Source organism: Sylvia atricapilla, chromosome Z (genome assembly GCF_009819655.1).
Source record: "Sylvia atricapilla isolate bSylAtr1 chromosome Z, bSylAtr1.pri, whole genome shotgun sequence".
Taxonomy (NCBI): domain Eukaryota; kingdom Metazoa; phylum Chordata; class Aves; order Passeriformes; family Sylviidae; genus Sylvia; species Sylvia atricapilla.
The window spans coordinates 20,266,775-20,294,488 of record NC_089174.1 but is presented as its reverse complement, the minus strand read 5'-3'; the positions used below and the strand labels follow the sequence as shown (position 1 = coordinate 20,294,488).

General features: G+C 36.5%; 1 protein-coding gene across 4 annotated transcripts in view; it reads right to left on the bottom strand.

Annotated features, from left to right (window-relative positions):
- APC (APC regulator of WNT signaling pathway) overlaps window positions 1-27,714 on the bottom strand; it is a 174,710-nt gene that overhangs the window by 105,553 nt on the left and 41,443 nt on the right. For 3 of the 4 annotated variants that reach the window (XR_010745787.1, XM_066339106.1, XM_066339107.1), the window contains exons 3-7: window positions 15,404-15,488; window positions 14,274-14,475; window positions 8,398-8,506; window positions 6,740-6,853; window positions 820-903 (exon numbers count right to left, since the gene is read on the bottom strand). Coding sequence is in view for 3 of the 4 variants with exons in the window: in XM_066339106.1 (XP_066195203.1) it covers window positions 820-903; window positions 6,740-6,853; window positions 8,398-8,506; window positions 14,274-14,475; window positions 15,404-15,488 (594 nt within the window). In the remaining variant the exon portion in view is untranslated. The remainder of the gene's footprint in view (window positions 1-819; window positions 904-6,739; window positions 6,854-8,397; window positions 8,507-14,273; window positions 14,476-15,403; window positions 15,489-27,714) is intronic. The other variant, XM_066339108.1, reaches the window with a different exon arrangement.

Sequence of the window (27,714 nt, the reverse complement as noted above, 5' to 3'; positions counted from 1 at the left end):
GACCAGGCAACTTTAATTTCACTCATTACGGTCTGCATTATGAGAATTGATTTTCCCCCAAATCCTGGAACTATGAAAACAGTATTTTACAAAATGAAAAATATACATCCTTTACTGATCCAAATGATGCTCAGAGCTTTTTCTGTAGTTATTTTGGGTGAAGACAAGTCATAAAATATTAACGTCAAGCACACAATTTAATTTACCAGTACAAGAAATGGAGTTGACATTCTAAGTGAATTTCCATGAGAGCAGTTTTTGCTAATGGCAGTTACTGCTATGGACCTTGTAATTTACAGGAAACATCCTGCATTTCTTAATACAGAACCCTGTACCTAAACAACAGAAATATACCAGGCTTCTATAATGCAGTCTGACAGAAGCTGAATTCATCCTTTTGTTTACATTTTATCTTACCATATCTCTTTCAAAAGACAAGCAAATCATGAAGGTGCTTATCAGAGATTCATAATTAGAAAGGCATGTACGACTGATTGTTTTAATTATTTCTAAAACCAGAACTCAGCTTTTATAAGCACATTGACATTTTTACTGAAATTTCAAGCTAAACTTTCAACTTATATACGATTATTGACTGAAACTTCATAAGTATGAGGACTAATCCAAGTATTCCATCCTCAGTTCATTAGAAACAGGGCAAGTAACAGTGTAAGAATATTGACTATCTGATCAATTGTGACATCAACAGCTGATCGGACTAATCCTGTCTACCACTTTATTCAAATATTTTGGGTTTTTCAAAGAAAATATACATACCATAAAAAAAAAAAAAAAAAAGGCAAGTTATTGCTCACTAACCTCTGCTTCAGCTGCTTGTGATTGCAGGAGCTGACGTATACGAAGAATGTCCTTCTCTATTTGTTGAATTCTGGCCACTCTTGCCTGAAATGAATGGATTTTCACGTTTGATTTTGTTCAACTCTTTTTACTTACTGTACAGAGTAACAGAATGAAGAGTTCTTCGCAAATACTGCTGACTACAAAACAAACCTACTTCAGTAGGTACATGCAGCAGGTACTAAATGCATTAGTAAGTAATTCAAGTGTTCTTCGTAATGAAAGGAATGATTGCAAGCATTCAAAACATAAGTGAATAGCTGGGGTTTTAATAATATTGAATACTCATTTGGATGTAATAGGTTGTCACACAGCATACATTTAGGTATTAAAAAATGCTCCCCTTAACTTGCACAACATTCCTGTTTCTGAAACTGATATTCTATGCAGATCTTAGCAAATTATTTCACTTTTAGCTCAAATTTAAGAATTTTACTTGCATTACATAGATCTGAGAGATATTTTTATTTGTAGAGTGTCTTTGAAGGTACGAGACCCTCACAGATTTCTATTATATTCAGTTGCTATATTGATTTGGGAATTTTTTGCTTATGTCCAACCTCTGAGATTTTCTGCTCCTACAAACCTCAAAGCATTTAACAGGCTAAGTATAAAAAAAAAAAATCTACCTACTACTTCTTCGGTTTACCTGGGATTTTACAGACATCTCTGAATCAATCTTTTACAGGCATTTTGCTATCATTTCCCACTGCAACCATTCTGTGGTTAGAAAAGGGAATGTTAAGAGACTCCAAATGTAACAGGATACATGTACTCCACACAAATTGTACAGTGAAGCACAGGAAGTGAAACAGTAAGTGCATGAGCTGGATAATTTAATAAATTCAGTTTATTGGACTTTTGAATGTGGGAAGAAGACCAAACTAATTAAACAGTATTTTTTTGGGGGGTGCCAGGGAGAGATTAAAAAAATAAACACATGGTTGAAAAAAGTTCTGATGCCTTTATCTGATTAACATTTACAGTGCTATACTAAATAAGCAATCTAGTGGACACTGTAAAGATCAGCATTATAACTAACCTTACTTGACACATTTATAATCTGAAAATGGAAACAGGATGAATTTTCAAAATGTGCTAATGCCAAAAGATGCACATGAAATAGAAATACATTATCTAGAAAATTCAGAAATATAGAAGAAAACATAACCACAAAATATTAATTACTGAAACACATCAGAAGCAGCTGTGGGAAAAGCACCATAAGCATCAACGTTTAGTAGAGATGGAAAGCTACAACTTTAAGCTATAAATTTGATTTTGTACATTAAATTATTAGAAAACACATAAAAGCTTCACTACAGATGCAAATAGATAATTTATCCTATCCTTTGCATCTGGATTTGCATCTAACATTCAAAAATTCAAGAAATTTTTGAATGTTAGAAAGATAATAAAAAAATATTCTGGGAATATCTATGGTGACATGATGCATGACTGACAAAATATGTCTCTTATTGTCATTATGATTTATTTGAATTTTATAGAATTACAGAATAGTCTGGATTGGAAGGCATCTTGGAAGATCATCTATTCCAAACTCCCTGCCAAGGGCAGGAATATCTTGCTGAAAGCTCTGTCTGACCTTGGATGTTTCCACGGATGGGGCCCCTGCTGCCTCTTGGCAACTTCTTCCAGTGTTTCACCACTCCCAACGTAGAACATTTTTATCTTGTACCTAATCTGAATCAACTCTCCATGAATTTAAAGCCATTACCTCTTCACTTATCACTATTCCCTACCAGAAAGTTCCTTACAGGTCCCCTTTAAGCACTCAAAAGATGCAGGTCTCCCCAGAACTTCCCATAAATTGAGTTTCTTTCTGTGTAACTAGCAATGTATCCAATGAAGGGCATCAAGAGAATCTCAGTATCTTTATATATGCCTAAACACAAGAAAAAATTTCGAGCAGATGAAAACAATTAAATACTGCTTGATTTGCCAGTATTACTGACTGAGTCCTCTGAAGGGACAGGAATTCTACCTGCCTTTTCCAATTTTAGTCCAGAGATTTAAACATCAGATCATTCTTCTAATTAATATTTTCTATTACAGGGAAACTGGGGAGTTCCATCAACCAGGAGCAGACTTTATGCCAAACACTGCAGAAGCAGAAAAAAGGAATGCATTTCTTGCCACAAAGCGGGAAGAGTCTAATGGCAAATGGACAAAAGTCTGAGATACACAATGGAACAAGCAACAGCAATATTTTTAACTTTAGAATCTACTTGAGAAATATCACCTTTGATATCTACTTGTATATACTACATTCCCATTTATTGTTCTATTGATTTGTACCTCTTATTAACATAAAATAGTTGTATAAAGTAACTTTACATTTGAAGTTACATATTATTTGGCTTTCACTGCCCCAGTAAGGTGCCTAACAAAACAAATTGTCACTCCACAATCATAGTGACAGAAAAATAACCACTATGTAGAATGCAAAAATAAGGCACAACATTTTGTTTTAAAAATGTTGTGTGCATTTTTTGTTTGGTGGGTTTTTTCCTAAATAAACATATATAATAGATAAATGCATTAATGGCTTGATGAAATACAAGACCACCGTATAAATGTAACAGTGATGAAATGTTTATCTGCATGGAACTACAGATATAAATTTTCTTCTGTCTTTAGTGGTCTGCTGTTTTAGCAAACTTTTAAAGATCTTGGGATAAATTCTTAAAAGAATGGTAATTTCATGTAAGATTTTAAAGAACTCTTAACCTCAAAGAAACCAGATCCTTTTTGTTCTGACTTGAAGGAAAAAAGTCAATGTGTACATGAATTCAGTCTTAGAACAGAAGTATTTCTTAATATATATTACAGGAATTAAGTTTGCTTCTACTTATTACTAAATTTATCCAAATTAAATTAATTTTGTCCAAAGGCTACAACCTTTGGACAGTAAAAAAAAAATACCTAAGAATGTTTTTTTCAGGTAAACACTACTATGTGAAATTATCAGCTTCACAGAATAGTTACAAGTTTACAAGTTAGCATAAATTATTAAACTAGCTGATATAAATTGCCAACAGGCTTCTTATCTATCTGTCTAAATAACTGCTGGGCACCTGCTTGTGAATAATCTTCATAGAAGACATTAACAATGAGTTGCTGTGAGTTAAGTTGCTTCAGAAGGAAACAATGCCTAGTCATGCCACACAAAAAATGGGAGAAAGTCATTGTTTCAAGGCCCACAAGAAAGGGCAGCCACAGAAAAGTGCAACGACTACTTAGCCAGCTGCAGGTTACCAGCTCTCTCACGGAATACTCTTCAGGACTCTTAATTCAGAGATGTCTGCAACGCCAGCCTTTAGTACCTGAAATGTTCCCAGCCTTCAGCCTACATTTTGCCTAGTATTGTGTATCCCGATCAGTTTGGGTGGAAAGAAAATACTGAGCAGAAAGAAAATGGTAAAACTAGTAAGTTCAATATCCTTGCCAAATACAACTGTTAAATTTTGCACATTTAAACATCACAGTGAAATAACGCAGAAATTGCTCTTATGTATTTATATGTCAATGAACTTCTATGCATTTTTGGCACTGTCAGAATGAAACCAAGGGGAATTACCAGCTAAATTCACAAGAAGCTCATGCAGTAGTAATAACTTTGTATTCAATAATCTTTATATCATTACAGTAGGAACTCTAATTTCTGCAAATATGTAAGTGTTACAAAGATACAGAGAGAGAATCAAACGGCTTTGACAAACCCCATGCCAAACATTAATTCAGGAACCTGTAAGATGTTTCAATATCATCTTGCCAGTATTCTCCCCCGCACTCAAATATAAAACCCCCCAAACAATCAGGGAAGAAGCAAATTCAGGGTCAGCTTGATTACTTCCATACAGTGATGTAACTACAGCCAAGTTGTATGTCTGAATATTTTCTTTTGATCCTTGTCTGAGTGAATGTAGAATGCTGCCAGCAGCTTAGCCAACCTATTTAGCTTAATTCACCTCTTTCAAGTTGTAATGCAAGATGTAACCAAAGGTATGTATTCTACTGCCATCTGATAAAACCTTGGGGTGAAGTGCTCTTTATCTCTTCCATGACCCATCCTCCCTCCAGGGGATATCTTCTGTTAATGGGCCATCAAGGCCCACTGCATTTCTGATAAAATTACATCATCCCGTTGTGAGATGTTCCACCCAGGGAGAGGGGCCCAGCATCCCTGCCTGGATAAAATCTGGAACTCAGGACACCGAGATACACAAGGCATCCTGTTTTCCACAGATTCCCAGAGCAAGACTGGACCTATCTCACCACCAGTGGACCTTCAGAGGAAAACTACACCCTTCCACACAATCACTGCTTCAACAGAACCATATCTATCACTCCAGGAGGACTTACATTTGACTGCTGCCAACACCCTGACCAACAGGGTGTCAGGTTGTATTCTGACAGTGTTTTCTTTTTTTTTGTTTACTTTTTTTGTACTTCTACATTTTTTTTTAATCTTCCTCATAAAAACTGTTATTCCTGTTCCAATGTCTTTGCCTGGGAGCCCCTTAATTTCAAAATAATGATAATTTAGAGGGAAGGGGGTTTACATTCTGCATTTCAAGGGTGGCTCCTACCTTCCTTAGCAGACACCCTTTTTTTCCAAACAGGACATCACATTCCTCTAACTTAAACCTGTAACAACAGCAGAACTCCCCCAGGAGTTTTTGGTGTTAAGAACCTTCCCTTGAGGCAGTCTGACAAAAACTGCACAGCTGAATCTGTGGAGGGCATCACCCCTGCTGATAAACCTCAGTAAGCGCCCTACAGCTCCCAGATCAGGACCAGTGACTCCTCGAAGCAGACTGAACTTGGGTCTGTCTGAGAACATCAGCACAGACAACCCCCTGCACAGCCCTGCACACATAACCTGACATCTGCAGGGTATCACTTTACCCAAGTATTTTTAATGGAAAGAGTTCTGAATTTTCTCAAAAGTCCTACTAGATTACTCACTCTGAAGTTTAAAACAGCTATTCTGATTACCTCTTGTAATCAGAACAGTTGCTGTAACTTAAATGTAAAACCAAATTAGAAATGTTTCTCATTTAGCAAAATTTTGTGTTGAGTCAATGTAGCAAGGCAGACAGAGCCTAAGAAGACTTAGTATTGAAAATATTGATTATTGTCACATTCATTATAAACTCCTCCAAATCTTACTAAGTTGGTTATTTAACACAGAAGTAAATGGTAATAAATAATTTGAATTGTTGCTTTCCTACTACAGGGGATTATTTTTTAAAACTAGCAACCAAATGATTATTTAATTTATGATTTGCGCATGATGACATTCTGATTTATACTTCCAAATGGCTGTGCCATGTTAAGTATGCATATATCCTCATCAAGAATGCAAAACAACTCTTGCTGAGAGCAAACAACTTCCAGAGATGTATGTGAATTACATTTTACTTAAATACCTTGTTTGAGAAGGTTATCCCCTGATACATCTCTTCTGGCCAAGGAAACTTAAGAACAGTAGCTGGATTTTATTCTAGATTTACAAGCATGAAGCAACCCAGAAAAAATATGCAAAATAAAGCAGTTGCAAATACATTGGCTCTTCTGAAGCTAAAATGGTAGAAATCTGTACGGAAATGATCATTAAAGAGTATTTTCTCTTGAATCTGCTGAAACAAAAGGATTATTATTTATTTAAAAGGCAGATGAGGACACTTTCTGCTGAGCAATTATTTCCTATGTCCTGATTCCTATTTTTTTATTCAAAAGGCTAACTAAGTGCTGTGTTTACACAGTTTAAAGATACAGTTACCAATAATATAATAAATATGCAGGAAAAGGAAAACCTTTTCCCTTGCTTCTAATGGTGAGAGACAAACTCTACCTGTGCTCGCTTCTCCATGTCCTGACAAGTACCCAGCTGTTCTTCCATTGCAGCTCTGATTTGCCTAGCCTCATACTCCAGCTGTCTTCTGGTCATATCTGTTTGCAAGGAGAACTGAAACCAGAGTCAGGGAAGGCATTTTAGCACATAACATTTATGCAAACAATGCATTTCTCAGAACAAAAAGCAGAACAATTACTTTTCTACAACAAACTTCATAAACAAACAAAACATAGTAATACATTATTAAAACACAACTGCATTATGAAGAACAAGAACACAAAGATGTTCAATGAGCAGACTACACCTGAGTTTTGTAAAACTATTAAATATAATAAACAAGCACTGAGAAAGTATCATTCCTTACAGAAACATCTGGCTGCTACCAACAAAATTGTGATGTGTGCCATCTGAATTGGCATTTTCAAAAATACTCAGAAGTGTCAAGCTACTCCACACAGTGATGGTACTCATACTGATGGTATTTATCTTATTTCTAACTACCCTGTGAAAATAGCATAAGTGTTAAAGCCAGGAGCAGCAATAAAGCCCAAGGGAAAACTTTCGAATAAAATGAAATTTCAAGGCAGGAGCAGAGCTCTTCACTGGTTTTGGACAATTTCTCAGCCTGTAAATAAGTGAGTCTCCAAGAGAAGTCCTTCCAGAAGACTTCACCAAGGTCAATTCAGAAAGTCAAAACAAGACAATCATCTGCAAGCACCAAATGGGACCTGTCATTTTGCTGTGTCTGGAAAAGTAGTAATGGATCCAAATTGCCACAAAAGGCCTTTAGTGTAGATGTTAAGTAATGCATCCTAATCCTAAGAGCAGTTAAGTGAATCCTTATCTACTGAACAGGGGAGACAACCTTAAAACCTACAACAGTGACACAGATACAGCTGATATTGCTTTGAGAAAGGGTTGCACTTCCTCCACATCTTTTTCAGGCTTCCTCCCTTGGTTCTGGTGCTCTGCTAAGCTCAGCTATGACTCAGTATTACTTCTGCCCATTGAAGAAGTGTTTTTGTTGTCTGTTTCCATTTCCAGAAGGCTGACTGATCCTTCATCAGGTGTCACTCTCTCAACCACAGCTTCCCAACTCTATGTGTGCAGGAATGTACTGCAAATACATTCACGTTGTTGACATCCAACAGGAAATCCTGCATTATGTGGGCTATCAGACATCTTCATTATCCCAGATAACAGTGACTTGACTATAAATAGTTTGGAGGTGCCAAGGTAAAAGCTTGGCAAACAGCAACACCTCCATAGGCTATAGAATCACTTTACTGATTATTATGAAATAACAGCTCTTGTGTACATAGTCTTATGCTAACATTACTCTCAAAACTAGAAAATCCACTGAACAAAAGAACAGAACAGAGTTAAGGAAGTGTACTGACATGCAATTAATTTGCCATAACGGCTTCTCAATGCTCCTCTGATTTCACTGATATTTATACTGATATTTATGAATTTTGATGTGTAAAATTCTATGCGAAAAATACATTATTTAGGCTAAGTTATCATTACATACTGAATGAAAAAAAAATTGAATGAAAGTGATAGAGAATACCACCAAATTAATAAAATACACCCAGCATCTAAGGAGAGACTGTAGCAACAGACACCTCACCAAGCACTCTGAAGGTACTTACATTTTCAGTAAGGGGCAGACTATCAATCCTTTTAGTCAGGTTCTGAAGCTGGGCATAATACCAGTCCTTTTCCTTCTCTTCCTTCTCAAGCTCAGCAAGCAACAGAGATCTATTAAAAGCAGAAAGAGGAAGTGTCTCACCATTAACACCTCATTTCCATCTGGAGTTTTGAAGAAGGCACTAAAGAGACATTTGAGTTCAGTCCCCTGGCCCTGGCTAATCAGCCTATCCACTCCTCTGTGCTAAGCATTTCAGGTTGTCATCTATGAGAGAGCAAACTATACGTATTTCTCTAAAAAACCCACTTCAAAATTCAAAGCTAAGAGATCATTTGCGAAAACAAAACCAATTATTAGTTGTGTGTTAACTTGTACCCTCTTCTTTCAAAAATATACTTTGTATAGTGCAAACAGCATTTAAGGAAAGGTCTGTCACAGAAGCAAGCACAACCCTCAATCTTGTTACTGAATTGAGAATCTTCACCTTTGCACTGTTCTTCTACTCATTTTGTCACCCATAGCAAAACTACGGGTAAAGCATACAAAATAAGCCATTTCTGTGAGTGTCTAAGTACTTCAAACTGGTGTTTTCCACCTAATGTTATAGACAAGACACATTTGCAGCTGTTAAAAACATTTTAAATGGTACCATACACATACTGCATATCTCTGTAATAACTGAGAAAGACAAAATGAGTAACATATACAGACTACCAAGGGAAAAATCTATTTTCACATACGTTTTTATCAGTCCTGCATGAACTGAATTTTATATAATTCTAACTCTTATGAATATAGTGAAATAATGCTCATGGGGTACCATATTCCTCAAAAATATATACTAAAATTTTTCAGCAAAATCTGGCTAGTAGGAATAAACAGAAAAGCCACTCTTTTTTTTTTTTAAATACAAGTTTATTATTTTATTTGTAATGCTTCCTGTGAGTACTGCTCTTCCTTTTGATGTTTTAATATTTCTCATTAACAGAAAAAATGACAAAGTCAACACTTAGCCAGAACACAGAAAGCTACATACAAGTTTGCCCAGTAATATTTACCATCCCTTAACTTCTGCATCTCTCTTTGGCTGTGGCCTTTCTGGGCAAGAACATATGAACCTTTATAAAGCACACAAACACATTACGATAATTACTGTAAGTCAATAAGAAACAATTACACAGCATACAACAGAAGTACAAGTTTCCCCAGACTATTTTGATATTGCATAACAGACATGATTTGAGAAGGTAATCCATCTTCCACACAAAGAAGAAAGAATTTTAACATTTGTATTTCAAAGAATCTGTTTGACTTATTTTCTGCTTTAAAAATGTTTCAGGCTAATCTTGATGATTTAACATTTATTCCATATCCAATGTAAGTGGCTTGGCTTGTCTGCAAATGGAAAATTAAAAGAGAGGATCCCTCCCATCAACATGAGACTGGAAAACTATACACATCTAAGAGTGCTAAATGTTTGTAAATGTTAACAAAATGACATAAATTTCCAGATTTGATCCAACAGCCATGCTGAAACAGTCGTGTTTGATCCAACAGTCACGTTGGGATTTGTTTTAATGATGCCAAGGTTTACAATAAAATTACTGAAGAGAAGTAACAAGCAATTACCATAATTTGGCCAGTAACTGGAGCAGTATCACGGGACAGCAGCAATTCTTCAGTCACAAGGATGTGGCTGGCAGAAATGCCTAATGTCCTTTGGACAGACTGAATCCAAAACTAATAGATAGTGCTTGGGGAAACCTTGTTGAGGAAGTAGTTTTTTTGCCTCCCACCTGCCCATTCTCTTGCCATACAGCCCTGGTGCCTAATATCTGGACAGAGTGGAATTCTGCACAGCTTCCCTTTTTTACCACCTTGAGTGTCCAGGCACTAGTTGTGTCCAGGCTGTGAAATACAATTTGCAAAAGTACAATAATGCAATCCTTATAAAAAGCATTTTTACTTTTGAGGACTTGCAGATGTGAAAGGACTGACTAATTCTGCCTCTGGATGTCAAAGAACTAGTAGAAGAAACTGGAGGGACTACTTTCAATTAAGTAAATGCGATTAAGTTCCTCTTATGAAATGTAGGATATTCAGTATGTGAGACAGTGTGTCTTCTGCCTGTCATTCAAACCGTTTTGAAATGCACAATGGATACTAGAAGCAAGTAATAACTTAGGAACCATCAATGCTCATAAACAACATAATGTATGACCTGAGGGCGACTTGTTTAATTTAATATTATCATTCTGTCTTCTGAAGTGATGCTTCATTTGGAATTCCTAGTTTGGTATCACTGCCCCGTGAGAATTCAGGTTTTAACAGTCTTTAAGTTCTTTCAGAACAAAACATGAAGGGTCACTACAACTACAGCAGGCTGCACTTCAGTTTCTTTGAAAATAAGCAGCAGTAGGCAGTAGTTTTCTGCAGATGAGTCTGGTAAGCTGTTCCCCACGCTAAGTGTTACTCTCAGATACTATTCCAACAAGAAGTACAGCTGCTTCTCAGCTTCCTGGAGCTTCTTGGGGTTAGAAGAGGATTTAAAGCGGAAGAGCTGCCACTGGTCATGAAAAACAAGATGGAAAAAAACCAGTGAAGTTACTCCATCTTTTTTATACCCCTAAGATGTTTACATTAGGACTTTGACCGCATCGAGAAAATTCTGTCCTCTGTCATATCCTGTCAAGCTCACTGAGAATTCAGCAAAGCAAGTGGAGAAAGCTTTTGGAACTTTACACAATTTTTATGAGTTAACAAAAAGTTTTAAGTTTGAACTATTCTTCTGAAGGGTGGGTTTTTCAAAGATTTCTCATGTGGTACTTTTGAAGCTTCCAACAATAGAGGAAGCTGAATGAATGCAGAAAACTCTTTACTTCTTTTGGAGTATTTTCTGCATAATTATGTCAGTACTGTTCCTGGCTAAAACAGAGAAAGGAAACAAATCATATGTTTCTATACTTGCATAATGCAAATTACAACTATAATTAATATTTTCACTTCAATGGGTGGGAGATAAAATAAAATCCTGAAAAGCAGTGCTGATGCTGTAAAGTCTGAGGTAAGCTTTACCAGCCAGCCAAAATGATATAAGTATAATGGAAGAAAGAAGCCATGAGAGAGGAAATGCTCCAATTCAACATTAAAGAAATAAAAAAGGAATGGCACAAAACAGGAGGAATAAAGAAGGCCTACAAACATTTTCATATAAAATTTCTCAGAAGACTATCATCTTTAGTGGCAAATTACAGAATTTAAAAAAGTGAGATTATTAAATCTGCTAAATTGCCAAGGGCAAACAAACACAAAAATTAACCTCTGAAAGTGTACTCTGAAAGATTTTGTTGATATCATGCTCTTACCTGTATACCTGGAAATATATATTTCCAGGTATACCTAAGTATACCTGGAAATACCCAGAAATATTTAATGATTAGAGAATTCTAAACTGCCAATTTAAAAGCATAGTACTGCTACTGTCCATTTTTCTCCTTTTTTCTTTCATTTGTTTTTTTAAACTTTGACATTAGAGGAGACCCAAGCACATGAGACATGCACCAATAATTTAATCTTTATTCTGGCGGGTGAACCAACTGATAAATTTTCTTCCCTCACAAGTTCACTTTCAGTCAACTGTGGTAGGCTGACCCTGACTGAATGCCAGGTGCGCAACAAATTGCTCTAAATATTTAAAGACATCATTTAGTCCTCACACAAACACTGTTGCCCATAAGCAGCATACACTGTACCAGCATGTTAAAATACTGAGTGGAAATGGTCTCCTGCTGCATATTTCTGAAAAGCATTATTTTATTCTGAATTATTTTAGACATGTCAAGTTCCACAAGTTCTTGAAAGTCTGTTTGAAGTGCAAAAATCCAAAACTGATTAGCAAATATATACATTTAGATACACAGAAATTTAGTAAATATGCCAAACAAGTTTAGACACAAAACACAGGAAAGTAAGTGGATAATTTTCTTTTAGAAATGGTAGTGATTTAAGATGAACAGTCCTATACCCGCCCCGCCCAAGTTTTGATCCACTTGGCTACCCAGGGTTCTCATCAATGCCCTACATGCTTCCACATGTACCCTGAAACAGCTTAAAGAAGAGAGCAGTTTTGGACTATGTGTCATTTCACTACTAATGAAGCCAGATGTGATCTGGCCATTCCTCCATAGATCCATCTTCTCCACAGCACAAATATTTACCCCATCAGCTATGACAGTAACAGTACCTAAGCTACTCTGAAATTAAAACATCCTCATCCCTTTTCTCCACAGTTATTTAGAACACAGACTGGTTCACTGCCTAAGCTGTCTTCCCTGCCAAGAAAAATGTCCAAAGAACTATCACCTCAGAATCCACCAGGGTGGGGAAGGATCACAGATCATAAATCAGAGCTGCTAACCATATTATAGAACTCTGACTGCTAAAAATGCTGCTTACTCTAAGTGAGCAGGAGTTCACTGGAACCACACTGAAAGTTCCAACTGTGTTTAAAGATTTTGGTATCATCTGTAGTGAAACACAGCACTGGAAGAATACAAACGAACACACAGTTCGTTAAGATAGTAAATAACAGACACATCAGATTCTTAAAGACTGTGCTGAGCAAGTATAGGTTCCCAAATTCCTAAATATTCTTATACAGCTCCTCAGGAGTCTATATTTTATGCAACAGAACAAATATAAAAATATATTAGTGGTCGTCCTGCCTAGGAGAAGTGAAAAAAAGAGTGTGGCTGCTAGAACAGGCTCAGTATGGACCCATGGGAAGTTACCTGCATTCTGCTGACAGGATCAACAAAAGGGGACCTGGACATAATATCTTGGAAGTAAAGAACACTTCTTTCAGGTCTTGGCTGCAAAAATTTTGCTGTACTCAAGAGTAAATCCTTTAGAGGGAGTGTTTCTAGAGGGCTGTCCACAACCCACTCATTACCCACAAAGCTTTTCTATTACGACTTCAAAAAAATTTTTTTTTCGCTTGTTAATGTCTAGTAGGCATAAAAACTGTGCTGCAGTTTATTTAGTTTTGCAGCCCACAACTTGATATCCCATCCATTAAGCAGGACTAAATCTTTAGGAAACTCTGTCTTGCAGATGGGCTTCTGAAAACATCCAGGATTTCAGTCAGGTTCATTTTAAGTAATAAAGATGGCTTCAGTGGAAACAGCTGTGTGTCTCTTACTTCGCGTTTCCTTTGTAAGTGACTGATAAAGTGCTGCAGTTCTGTATTAGGCCCTGAAGATATGGTCTTTCTATAAACCGGTACCAGTGCTTTTCAAGAAAAGAAATTCCAGGATTTTGTCAATTCAAAACATCTGATGGGAACCACATCCTGAAGATAAGAACATGTGTTTTCTTTAGCTGATACATTTGCTGAGAGAGTAGAGTCACTAGGTAAATGTCTGCTAATAGTAAATTATAGATACCAGTTATGGGACTTAAAAACCACCTGCAAAAGAGAGAAAGCGATTTCACCATCATTTGTTACAGCTTCAGCATTTATCAGCAGTAGTGAGGAGATATGAAGGTGGTTAGAATGCTCCACCCTTGCTGTTTAAATGTATTTCAGAAAGTGAACTGCTTACCAAAATAAAAAAACCCTTCAGCCAACAAGGAGTAAAAATGAAATGCATGTATGAAGAAGCAGTAAAAACTGAATGATACTTCGTTGTTTTTTATTATTTTTCTGCATGTTCATCTAAATAAAATGTAGATTCCTGGTTTCTTATCTGTCAAGGTAAATGACAGGTAAATACACCACCTTTCAAAACTATATTCATGATATGAATATTAGGTGTATCATAAACTTCCACATTAAAATTAGAAGTCAATCCATACTGGAGGAATAAACAAATTTACCTCTCTTTTTCTAGCTCTTCTAAGTAACCAGTGCTTTCTCTGCTTCCATTCATAAAGCCTCTTCTTGGAAATGACCCCATGGGGACTGGACTGCACTCCCCTGAGCGGCTTGACACGGACCCTTCCCGGCTCCCATATGAGCGTACGGACACCTTTGGCCTTAACTTCACTCCAGCGAAGCTGGTGCTTTCCAAATTCAGTTCTGGATAATAAACAGCAAACATTTTTCAGAGCTAAAAGTTCTGCAGCACAAAGTTAAAAGATCATTTTTATCTTAATTTCTTACTTCCTGAACAAATCAGTGGGGTTTTTTAAATGAAAATATTTTGCACAGAAATGCAAAAAAAATACTGTGAACAAAAACAATGGATAGGGTGGACTTGGAGAACAGCAGTTATCTGAGCAGATGGCTAAATTGCAATCCTGGCAATCAGAACAGTATCCCCACAAAAGCCTGCCTGCCTCCCTCCCAGAGGACTTAAGAAATGGGCAGAGTTTTACATAAACATCATGTGAATTACCTTGTGGCCCACTTCCTAACAATTTCTTTTCCAGAGATCTTGCAAATGCTTCACTATCACGTAACAGATGACTCTGTTCATCACAGGGCTCTTAAACATAGACATCCCTATGAAATTTCTGGGTCAGTGGTGGGAATAATGGATGTATACAGGGAGTTAGTGGGGCTTGGGCTTGCTGGCACTTCCCATACAATGGGATGATACAGATTCCAGCATGTACTATAGGGAAGGGGCCATCAATTCTCATCATGACAGAAACAATTCCAGTAATATGACATGGAGAGGGCAGGACATGCAAACAAGTTTAGAAAATTGGTGGAACTAGATGAACATTAACTTATACGGATTCTTTTCCTTAAGAAAGAAATATGAGTTATTTCAAAAGCAATTCACATGAAATCATAGAGTAACAGCAGCAAAAGTATAAATGGAAAAGATTTCTTTTTCTTTATTTTTTTGGAGAACACGTCTTAAAATGTTTAGCAAAAATGTTTTGGCACTGAGACTATGCCTAATCAAGGTCAGCACTGGAAAGAAGATACAAACAACGAAAACTTTATCCTAAATTAAAAAGAAATTAATCTATTAAAAACATAATTCTAGATTTACCTTTAAGTCGTTCCAGTAAGTCAATTTGTCCAGAAGATGCTATTGCCTCATCTTCAATACTTCCTTGTAGCTGTTTCAGTACCTCCTGTAAGAAATTAACCCTAATTAAGAAATAATTGTAAATAATAACCCACGATGTAAATACATCCTGTCTTACCCAAAAGTGCACACTCATGTAACAGCTGCTGAGATACTGTTATAAATTATATTTCAAGTCAGCAGTGATCAAGAGTCATAATTTTAATTGCCATCAGATATACTCTACAATGTTTCTCCCAGCAGTGTCATGATGTAAAGTGTATCCTGCATAAACCTATCTGGCCATTCAATCTACTGGATTACTTGGAAGTTCTCAAAGTGAATACAAGTTCTTTTTAATTAAGAGACGGAGAATTGTAAGCACAGAGAAATCAGTCAGTCTTGTAAAAATAAAATTTGGCTATGTAACTAACAGAAAACTATCTTGACTAAAAGTAATCCCTGGGATTTGTTTTCTTTGAGGCCTTAGCACCACTGCAGACCAGCAAGAAGAACCATGTTATTTGTACTACAAATGCTACCATTACCATGCCTGGGAGCAAAAGATTTAGACTTCCTTCATGGCATCTATTATTCGTATTATTACTACTTCTATTCAACCACCACCAGGCCCACCAGAAAGAGATGCAGTCTCCTTTATGCAGCTGAAGCTTCAAACCCAAGAATACCCTGTGCTGTTGAAACTATGAATGATAAAATTACACAGCTGAAGGAAGATAGTTCTGATGCACAAAAAAAATCATAGTAAACAATGATTATTACATTAAAGAGGTCTGTAAGCCCCCAGGTCCCAAATGCTCATTGGCCTAAATGCAGGTAGAAAATTAAACGCAAGTTAGTCAAAGTCTTTTAAAAATCATCATGACAGATGCATCAACAGCAAGAACAAATAAAAAAGACTAGCTACAAGGCAAAACGCATTTACAGGAATTTAAAGTATCATGTTTCATACTGTGCCACAGAAAATATTTTTAGAAGCAGCAACAGTCAGGAGATGCAAGCAATTCTGAATAATGGAAGATATTTTGTGATTTTCCTACATAGACTCTGTACACAGGACTGCACTTCTGTTCAGATCTGAAAGCTAGTGAATTCTAGACAATTTAAAAAGATGTCCATACAAAAGTTTTGCTCCTTTAAGAGTCTAGCATACCTTACTATCAATATTTATGGGTTTTGCACCTTACACAAAAGGTATAATTTAAATGGATTTTTCTCTTTTCAAGAGAAAAAACCCTTGACATCTATGAAAAGTTAAGAGTTTCTTTAACAAGTGCAGTGATGAGCTTTTCTGTATTCAAAGCGGTGTTACTTGTAACAAATAAAATCCCACAAACCAAACCAAACTAAAAAGTACAACGATTATGAGTACAGAACTGCGCAGAGTTCTGGGAAAATAATCTCAAGCCCTAGACTCAGACCAAATGGTAGCAGCCCAGTTGCTGCAGCCTCTGCCATGCTCGTCTGGGAAGAATAATTCTGAGGGACACCCAAATTTCCATTTTACTGATGGAAATAGGGTGTTTTGTCCACATTCATGTCTTTGTTTGGGCCAGTTGGATGCCAGACTTCCATCCTCCCGCATCAACTGTACCTGGATTCCCACTGCAGGTATCGCAGAGCATGAATCAAATTCCTTCTAGATCAAGCCAAGCCAGCAGTTATACCCCAGATTCCTAATGGGCATTCACTCCATATGGGACTGGACTGAAGCTAGTCCAAACACAAAATATCCTGAAATATACACTGTATGTGTGTTGGAGCCTCAACACAATTCACCTACAGACCGGCTCTTATTGTACTGCCTATTAATGTCAGCTTTGCCTTTAGGATCAAGCCCGGGATGATAAAATCTTGCAAAGACATCTTCCCTGTGCTTGTACTTTTAAGCATGTTCAAGGGCACTCTCATCAGCCACACGGCCTAGCCATCTCTATACATAACATCTGCCCTGTCAGCAAAGGCAGACAAACAATTGATGTGGTGTTTTTCAAAGAAGGGCTCTTTGCACTTACGCAAGGGCAGATCTGCAGACAGCAGTTTTAGCTTAAAGTCTAAAAGGGCAGTGTAGATTCACGCAGTGGTCTTGAGAGAGTTTTGCAGTCTTACTGGAGACATGTCAACTCAGATAAATATAGAAGTAACTACTGAATCCTTTTTCTCGGAAAACAGCAGTGTACTACAAGGAAAAAAAACCAAAATCGCACCTCTCCTTCCACTCCCTCTTTAGAAGTCTCTTGCTCACATGTGTGGCACATCTGCTGTTTCAGCATGTTCAGGCTACTTCCCTATGTAATGAGTCTTCTGCCCTTAAGAGCCAATATGAGAAACTCAATGGAACTACCATAAGCTTTTCCTGCCCTACCAAATTCCATGACTGAGGTGTCCAGGCAGCAAAGGACCTGCTCTTTCTACATACTGGCAACATTTAAACATTAGCACCCTGGATCACCTTGCTAAAATGTTCTGTTTTGATTAATTATTTTAAGTTTTAATTTTTAGTTTTTGTATCATCCCTTTTTCCTCTAACAGCACATGCATTTTTCTTAAGGTAGCTTTCCTCTATTTTTCTCCGTTTCTTTTCTACAGTACCATTGCTAAGGCAACAATGCCATTATGAGGCTATGACATCAACTTCAAACTCCATCAGAGTACACTTCAAAATCTAAGCTGACAATTCAATAGGTAGTTAAATAAAGGAGACAAAGGTCAGAGAAGGAGATGCAGCTCCTGAACCAGGCACTAGTGGAAAATGAGGCTGTGTGCTAAAATGACAGGTTAAGGAATTTGCAATTTTACTCGAATAAGGAACAGAGAAACTTTCTGCAATAATCCTTCTGCAGGAAACATGGCAAGTTATCTGTTACTGTGCTAATGAAAATTTTTATTTATTCCCTATTTATAATCAAGGATTTGACACGAATGTTGTTTACATGCATATAACACTTTAAAATAGTACTTTCCCATGATAAATTTATATTAAATTTGATATCATGTTTGCTAAAGCATAAAATAGTCTCCAAGGGTTAGTTAGTTATACAGACTAGTATAGTTTGTTTAGTTATACAAATTTCAGTATTTTAGTTGTGGTTTACAGCATTATTCTAAGTAAATTCTTTACTAACTTAGGAGTGACTTACTGAAAAAATACACAAATGTAAGTCTGTAAGAAAAGGCTGCAAGATTTTTTTCTGTTCTTTTAAGGAATGCAAATCAAATTATTTTAATGGTCACTTAAGTATAACCTAGTTTATCTCATCCTGTGCAAAAGTACAAAAGAATCTTTCTGGAAATGGAGCAGGCCTTATGACTCATCATCATTTAAAAGGGTTTCTGTCTTCACAGTCTCTGGACTGTGAAGTACTGACACATTGTCTATTTTTCGTCTGGTTGGTTGGGTTTTTTTGTTTGGACTCTGTGAATATAATCCTGACATAAAAAACCTACTGTATGAATAGTTAAATAAAAGAGACCAGATCTGTCAGCAGAATTGCAGTAAATAAAAGCACCTTAAGTAAGAGCAGATGCACCCAGCTAAGTGGTAAGGGCTCTTGTAAATAAAATGGTTTAGGGGCTGTGAATTTACTCAAGCTACAAATAAGGAAAGGAATCACAGAGCAATAATGCTTACAATGGAATATTTAAAATACCAAGGAATTCAGACCAAGGTATTCAAGTTTTAGGAACTGTATGTATAAATATTAATACTTAGAAATATTTCAAAAGATGGTGTATGTAAAAAGACATTTTGATGACATTCAATTCAGGTATGTTTGGTCTTTTGTAAACACAATTCTTCCTCCCCCACTTTTAAACATTAAGCTTTATTACTTGTATTCACTTTTGTCATAGCTATGTGTATTCAGTGAACATCAAAATACATGAAAATCATAATGAAAATGAAATACGTTAAATTCCTGGACATAGCGCGCCTGATATATTCACAGAAAAATTATGCTGGTTACCACTATATTTACAACATTTGAGTATAAAACCAGGTTTAATCACACAAATACAGAAAGTGTTCACAATTTCAGAGAGCAATCCAACATCTATTAAGCTAAAACATCTAGAAGCATACAGTTTGGCAATATGCATACTGAATGAATAAAAAATCATGATTAACCAAATCAGCATTATTTTAAAATTACAATATTTCTGTCAGCATTGGTACTCATGTTTTTAACCTGGTATGCTGAAAATGTAACACAGAATTTCTAAATGTAAAGTAATTTTTGACCTCCAGTGGACCTGAACGTTGTCTCAACCACAACTCAGAAGCGCAGAAAAAAGGGAACATATACTAAAAGAACATCACTCAAATTCCACAAAACCACTAGATGTCAGAGCCCTGCAGGGGAGGCAGACATCAGAATATTTTTTTTAGAGATAGTAGAAACTGAAGTTCAAGATCTTACATGACCTGTCGTAACTACATGAACTTGACAGTGCACTATTTCTGTCATACATGGTACAACATTCACAAGGGCTGAGGGAGTGCTTGAAATGCCTTGAGAGTTTACCTTGAGGCTAGACAGTGTTAGAGGAATCAAGCAGGTATTTATTAAAAGGCCTTCTTGTACAAGAGCCTGGCAATGGCTCCACCCAAGATGGATGATGGGTCATGAATTTTTACACTTTTGTAAGTTTTTACACTTTTATAAGGTCCATTTACATATTAGTGTTAAATGTCCAGTTAAAGCTTTAGGTTATGAAGTCTCATCCTTCTGGTTTGCTCTTTTCAATTTGCTGTTGTTTATGCTTTTTGGGCCTGAGGCTGTAACGGTTGTCCTTGGCTCTCGGGCTGGAAAAGGATTGTTTTTCCTAATTAAGCTGTGAAGAGAACTTGCTAACACTTTATATGAAGTTACACACTAATGCAGTAAAGATCTGGAAAATATGAAAGCTAAAACTTAAGGCATTACTTGGAAGGAGCTCTTTGCTCCTACGCATTTTGGTAAATTATGCTGCTGCTTAATCAAGTTTGGTGGGAGCCCTCCTAATTGTCCCAAGTGCCAAGCACTGCTCTGGCTGCTCAACCCTGTAACCAGGTCAAAATGATAACACTACCAATGACAGCACTGCTGACTGAGGTGGAACACTGGGGCAATTCAACTTTCAACCTCATAGAAAGAGAACAGCATTTCTTATGTGAAATGATGTTGTTCAGTTTAATTTCCAACAATGTCATTTTCTAAAAGGAAAATATTCACCCAGTGCCACCATACTCAGGAGCTGTCACTTGCTGTAACCACTTACAGATGACAGTACCAACTTTTTAGTGCAAGCACACTGTCAACTAAAGTTATCAGATTTTATGCTCAGAAAGAGGGTTGTCTAAAGTAATGGCATTAGCTATATATATATCATCAGCTCAATTTCACCTAAATTCTAAAAAGAAAAGTAAGCAAGCATCTTTTTCAATTTTCCTGCCAATTTGGATCCTGGTAGAAACTTTAGAATTGCAAAGATCTAAAAATATTACTTATTGTAAAATTATAAAAATACACAGATGCCCAACAATGTAATCCCATTGCTGCTTCTTTGCAGATTAAATAAATTCACTGATATTTTAAATATCTGTGTAGAATGCTAAATGAATTTTATAACCACATTCTTAAAAAGATGCCTGACTGCATTAGTTGATAGTCACTGAATTCCCAGAAGTTCCCAGAAATCATCACTTGATACAATTTGTAAGAATCAGTTCAGCTTATGACAGTTTCTTCCATTAAGAGATTAAAATTTATTGAATGATCAATACACATAATTATTTTGAAAATTACTTGTATTTTGGAGCATCTAACCACTGTGCTATCTCCTGCATTATCTACCATGCTATCAGTGCTTTAATTCCCTGTGTCACCATCCTGATGTGACAATCTACTTCATGTGCCTTCAGAACAATATTATGTCTGCCCTCCTGAAAGGGTGGAGTGCACGGGGCACAAAAAACCACAAAAACATTCTGCAGGTGCAAAATCCAACTATGAGCAAGTGAAATAATTTCAGAATGAAGATGCAGGTTCACATTGGGGGGGGGGGGGGGGGCGGGAATCAAAAGAACATATCATGTTTTCTGTGATTACTGTTTTCTGTTGCAAGACTTTAAAAGTTTAAGTGTTTACATGCTGGGTAAGGATGTGCTGAAATTAAATGAAAACCAGGCAGATATTCAAAGGAAAATACTGGGTCGATTCACACAGCACAAGTTACAGAAGCTGAAAATTTAGCACCTATTTCACAAACATTAACACAGGCAAGGAATGCTACTGCTCAATCAACCCCTTTTCTCCCTATCTGTTCACTGCAAACAATGCATTTGCTAAAAAAAAAAAAATAATTTCACTCTCACACAAGACTAGCTGCTATGATGTACAGTAAAGCTGTTCATATAGGCAGTCACATACAGCAAATCTGAAAAAATCAGAATGCTAGCATGGCTACCTAAATAACAAAACTAGGTTACACCATATTCTGTCCATTTTTATCACACTTGTTGTGCAGAACGAGATGAATCCAAGGCTAAAAGAAGCTCCCACTGAGAGCAGGGGCTTATGTGCACCTGCTGTGCAAGTGCCTGTGTAGCCAACCCTTTGGAAGGGACTTGACTTTTAGAGTATCAGATACTCTGCTACTATTATGTTTCCAACGTTCTCCCTTAATAAGCCAGTAAAATGTTAAATTTCTACATGATTTGGTTACCCTGAATGCAAAATATTTTGTTAGCTTGTACAGAATGCAGTTGGATTTTGAGCACCGTCTGTTCAGTGATGTCTGAGGTACGTATCTCACAATTCTCACTTAATTCTCCCCTACTAGCTTCGCTGTCCAAAGACAGTGTTTCTGATGGGAACTGCAGTGGTGCAATTTCCAGATGGTATGTGACCCACTCGTAATGAGACCACAGTCATTCAAAGAGAAGTTTAGCTAAGAAATCCAGCAGACAGAAGAAAATAGTTCACTTTCAATCACATGGAAAAAGAAGTATTTTCTAGTAAAAAAATGTTCAATTCTTCCTGTAGACTCAATTTCTATAAAGGAGTAACTTTTTTTACTCTATAAAGGAGTAATTTAATTATTTACAGAGTAATTTAATTACCCTATAAAGGAGTCATTTCTTTAAAAAGAAATACTTCATTCATTACGCAACACTATATCCCTGAAAATATGGATTTAAAAACCTCCTTTGCAGAAGAAAATTAGAAAAAACACTATGTCATACAAGCTAGTATTTTCATCCATCCTGGGAGCACTGAGGACAGTGACTTCAGAAAGTGTTTTTCTAGAATAGGTAAAATTGTATTATAGGATGATGGACCAACTGGCAAATCAGGATGGCATTATCTGCCTAAAAACTGTCATGTCCTTTAATATTTCAATCTGCAATCCTAAATAAAATGCCTTTGTTTTTTGGGGAGTTGTTGTTTGTTCTGGTTTTTCTAAGTCTAAAAACGAGAAAGAGTAAAAATACACTCAGCTGTGCAAATTATTAAACTACAGTTTTTTGTAGCTTACCTCAAACACAAAGTTTGTTATTGCTACAAGCTAAGAACAGATCTGGTGGTCAAATTCACTGCAACTGATACAAACACAAATTGCACATAAATTTTACTAATTTGTACTTTTAATTTATTGATTCCCTCAGATAGCTTCCTTCTCAAAAGCAGGAAACTTATTACACCAACTCCTCACTTGTTACTGCATCTTTAGATGCCCTTCAAAACACTTCCAAATCCTGCTGTGTTTCCCTTTATTGGTGGCTGGAATTTATGTTCCTTCTTAATGCTCTTCAAAAGGGAACAACAAAATCCATTTTGAAGTATCAGAGAAACCAAGACAAAGCACCTCTTGTGTGCCAGACAGTGTATGGATCAAAACATGCTTTAAAAGAACTGTAAGTTCAGAGAAGAAAAACAAGCTAAGACAGCAGAGCCTGCAGTACCACATAAACAACTCCTAAAAGCCAGGACTACAAGAGCATTAAAAAAACTCAAACCCCTTAACTTTGGCCACATCAGCCAGAATGCCAAAAAAATCAGTCAGACAAAATGAAGTTGACTCATTAGAATTAGCTGGAAGCTGCAAGGAAATAATGCCAGGATGAGGGCAGATTCAACACAGGCACCACTTTCTGAGGCACACTCCTTGCATAGCAATGAGAAAATGAAGAGCGTTCTAGAAGGTTCTCATCATTTGGTGAAACAAAGTCTAATTAAGGAGAGAAAATTTATATTAAACTGCTTCAAGTAGGAAGCAAAAAAAGTTTCTTTCACTACAGTCTGTATCCAGGTAAATAGGATTCTTCTCTGAAGAGCTGTAAGCCAGGCATGCACAGACAAACTTAGGACGATGGGAAACAAATAAATGCCACAACTGAAGGATGCAGCAGAAGTGGTAATGCATCTTCAACCTCACAGCAGCATCCTGACATTACAGGATGACCACAGAATCACTGAATCACTTAGGCTGGAAAAAACCTTCAAGACCAGCCATTAATTTCACCACTGGGTTAGTCCTACACCGAACCATGTCCCTCACTGCCAGATCTACCTGTCCTTTAAATACATCCAGTGATGGTGACTCCACCACTGCCTTTGGCAGCCTTGGGCTTGACAGCTACTTTAGTGAAGAAATTTTCCATAAAATCCTATCTAAACATGCCTTGTACAACTTGAGGCCATTTCCTCATAGCCTGTTGCTTGTCACTTGGGAGAAAGGACTAACCCCCGACTCACTACAACCTCCTATCAGGAAGTTGTATAAAGCGAGAAGGTCCCCCATGAGCCTCATTTTCTCCAGAAGCCTCCCCAGCTTCCTAAGCTGCTCCTCATACGACTTGTGCTCTGGACAAGAATCCAGAACAGTATCAAGAGCAAACATAATCCTTGACACTGAGATAGCTGAAACATCTTTCCAAACGAACCTCCTTCTCCTCTCCAACAGCAGGAAACTAGTGAGGACACATGAACAAAACCTACTGTTAATTTCTGTTGTATGTCCTCTCTTCCAGATTCCCTCTGGTCTTGACTTGCAGACTTCCTGAAACTACATGTCCAGTGGTTCTACCTCTCATAGCCAGCAGAAAACAAACAAAACAATGCTTGTTTTGTATTGCTATCTCACAAGGTTATTTGATGCCCTTAGATACAGTATTCAGGAAAACTACTAATTCCCTAACAACCCTCCTCATGACACAATCTTTTATTAGAGCTCAACAATCTTCTTCCCATCCTGTCCCTCTCCTTTTCCTGTGTCTTCACCTTAAAAGTCACATTTTATTCAATCATGTCACTTAAGGAAGGTTTTCAGATCACTTGATTTTTCTGGCACCTAATACAGTGAGTTCTACTAGGTCCTTCTTGAGGAAGTGTATCAGAACAGAATATAATATTCCTCTTCTGGATCAGCATGTATTCATTCTGACACAACTGTAACTGTTCTGTTTCCCTATTTATGTCCAGTATCAGACCAACTTTGTGGATCCAAACTAAGCACCAACATGACACTACATGGAAAAGCCCTTTCATTTTTTATTTATATTTCAGTATTTTTCAGGTACTTAGAGTATCTCTAATACCTCTTTCTAGTCTGTTGCCATATTAATTCAGTCCTCATGGTGTACATAAATTTAAGGCCCTTTTCTAGAAGCCATGATTCTTCTACGCTTTTGACCATGGAATTGTATGCCATATATTCAATTCACTATTCAATACCATATTCTTTTGCTACTGTTCATACTCCTGTGCTCATTGTTACCACCACGAAAATCATCAAATTCTTCTATCTCACTCTTTTTTCTGCCGGACTTACGACTATGTTGAAAAGAAATACAGGTAATGGCAGAAATCTCATTGAGATCCTACTAGTTCTCTAAAGTTGGAAAAAAAAAAAAAAAAAAAAAAAAAAAAAAGAGACAGACTATTTATTCTGCAGTTCATTTTCTACCTTTATGTTGAATAATCATTAAAGAACCAAGGACCTTAACATTCCAGGCAGGGCCACTAAGATTATCTCAGCATAGTAGGGAAATATCCTCAAGTTCTCTATGACCTATTGCTGTGGAGATATCACAATACTGGTTTTGGTCCACAAAGCAACTATAATCCACTATGTTAGGTCTGACTTGACCTCTTATCAGGTACGTTGGTATTTCTGCTAACTCAGATCAGTCAGAAATCAGACTCTGGAATCCAGATCTGGAAATAATGCTAATATTCTAATGTGCAACAGGATACAGTAAGAAATGCATATTGCACTGCATTCAGGATTCAAATAGAACATCTCAGGTTATACTGCAGTTTAGTTAAGTTTAGTTACTACAAGTAGCACACTCACTAACAGCAATTCCAGATCCAATATATATATCTTAACAGATTTCATATTTTAACATTCTCTTCTGAATGATTTGCTTTCATAGTTTAATGTAATTTTTCAGTTGTGTTTTTCTATATATGCCTTAGCAAAACATTTCACTGTATGCAATGCTAACCAAATTCTTTTCTCTGAAGCTTAAACAAAACAAAAGGAAAAGGAAAAGACAGGACGCAGCTAAAAACACTCTCCTTTTGCACATAGATGAAAAAGTGACTTTATTGGATACAGTAAGTATCCCCAGCAAAATGTAATTTCTGGGTACCTCAGAAGAAAAACTGCAGTTAGATTTCTGAAGATGCTATGGTAAATCTGAGTATCTGCCAAGCATATTCACCTACCACCCGAGGAAGAACATACACAGACAGACATGGACACTGCATGTGCATATAGAACATATTAATAAGCAGAGTGAATCAGACGTCTCTGTAAATATGCTCGGATTCAAGTTCTAATTTGCAAGCACATGGCTGACCACAACACACTGAAACAAAACTGCTCTGCCTATTAGAATAATATTTCCAACCTTCTATGCTTTACGAGGAGGATCAATAAACACTGATGATCAGAGACACCTGATCAGAACAGAACAGGTTTTTAAGGCTAAATATCAAGAAGTGATGGCTAAATAGAATGTAAGACCACAAAGCAGGGTTTGTAAATTTAAAAGAAAATGGAATCCCCTGCTTACCTGATAAGGGAGACATCTCATAATCGTAGTTACCCCTAAAAAGAGAATTGCCCAGTAGACATTTAAAAGGAAACCTTAAATTTAGTCAAGGGGCATAACGGGTACAAATACTATCTGAAATCTTACTCCTAGAAAGGGTATGACTAAGCCGTGAGTATACCTGATGTAAAGGATCAGCACTTCTAAATATTTTTTTAACCATTATGACTTACAGATCACAAAGTGCATTTTTTTAACCATTATGACTTACAGATCACTGCAAGACAGTTAAGTTAATTTCTGGAATATTCTCAACATCCATCTTCTCTTTTTTAGAGACGTGCATGGGCTAACAAGGTCCAATCTGCAATGAGCACATTTTCCAGAGTTCCTCTTCTTAAAATGAGACAAACAAGCTACTGTAGCTGCTAAATTGCTAACTTGTTGGTCAATCTGGTATTCCTGATAAGGATTTGTATATTCATTCTTTCCAACAGTCATAAAAAGATATATGTTGAATTTGAAATTGCAGATAAAATAAAATGCAACTATCATATTTAGACATAAATATGACATAAATGCAAAGATCATATTTAGACATAAAAGTACACTGTAGTTCTAATATGATATAAGCGTTCTCACGATTTTTTCAAAACCATTATGACAGAAGATGAAAACTAGGCACCATAGCATCTTCTTTAGCATTGTTTTAACCTTTAATTCTGCTAATTTGAGTATTAATTAATCAATATTCCAAAGTTTGCATAAAACTGAAATAAATCTGGGATATTAATTGTTAGAGACTTAATACTCCTTTTGTTACCACATTAAATTACCATAGCTTAGTATTTTACAAATGCATTCAAAAGAAAAATCCTCAAAATAAAATATCTTTGTTCTTGCTTTTTAATTTAGTGAAATCCTATTTCAATCCAACATAACAGCATCACAAGTTTTGCTGCCTGGCTGTCAGTTAGCAGAAGAAACTAATAAACAACATCAATGTCAAAACTAAATCACTCTCTGAATCTGCAATGGACATGATCGTAATGAGCTCTCCAGGACTTTACTTTGTCTTTAAAACATTAATTCCTTCACGCAAACTAAATAAAAACCAAAAACTCCACATAAAATTATTAAAACTAAAATGTTTACATGAAGAAAATTATCTGCCTAAATACCACATTCCACAACACATGAACAAACAGCTCATGATTTTCTAAAAAGA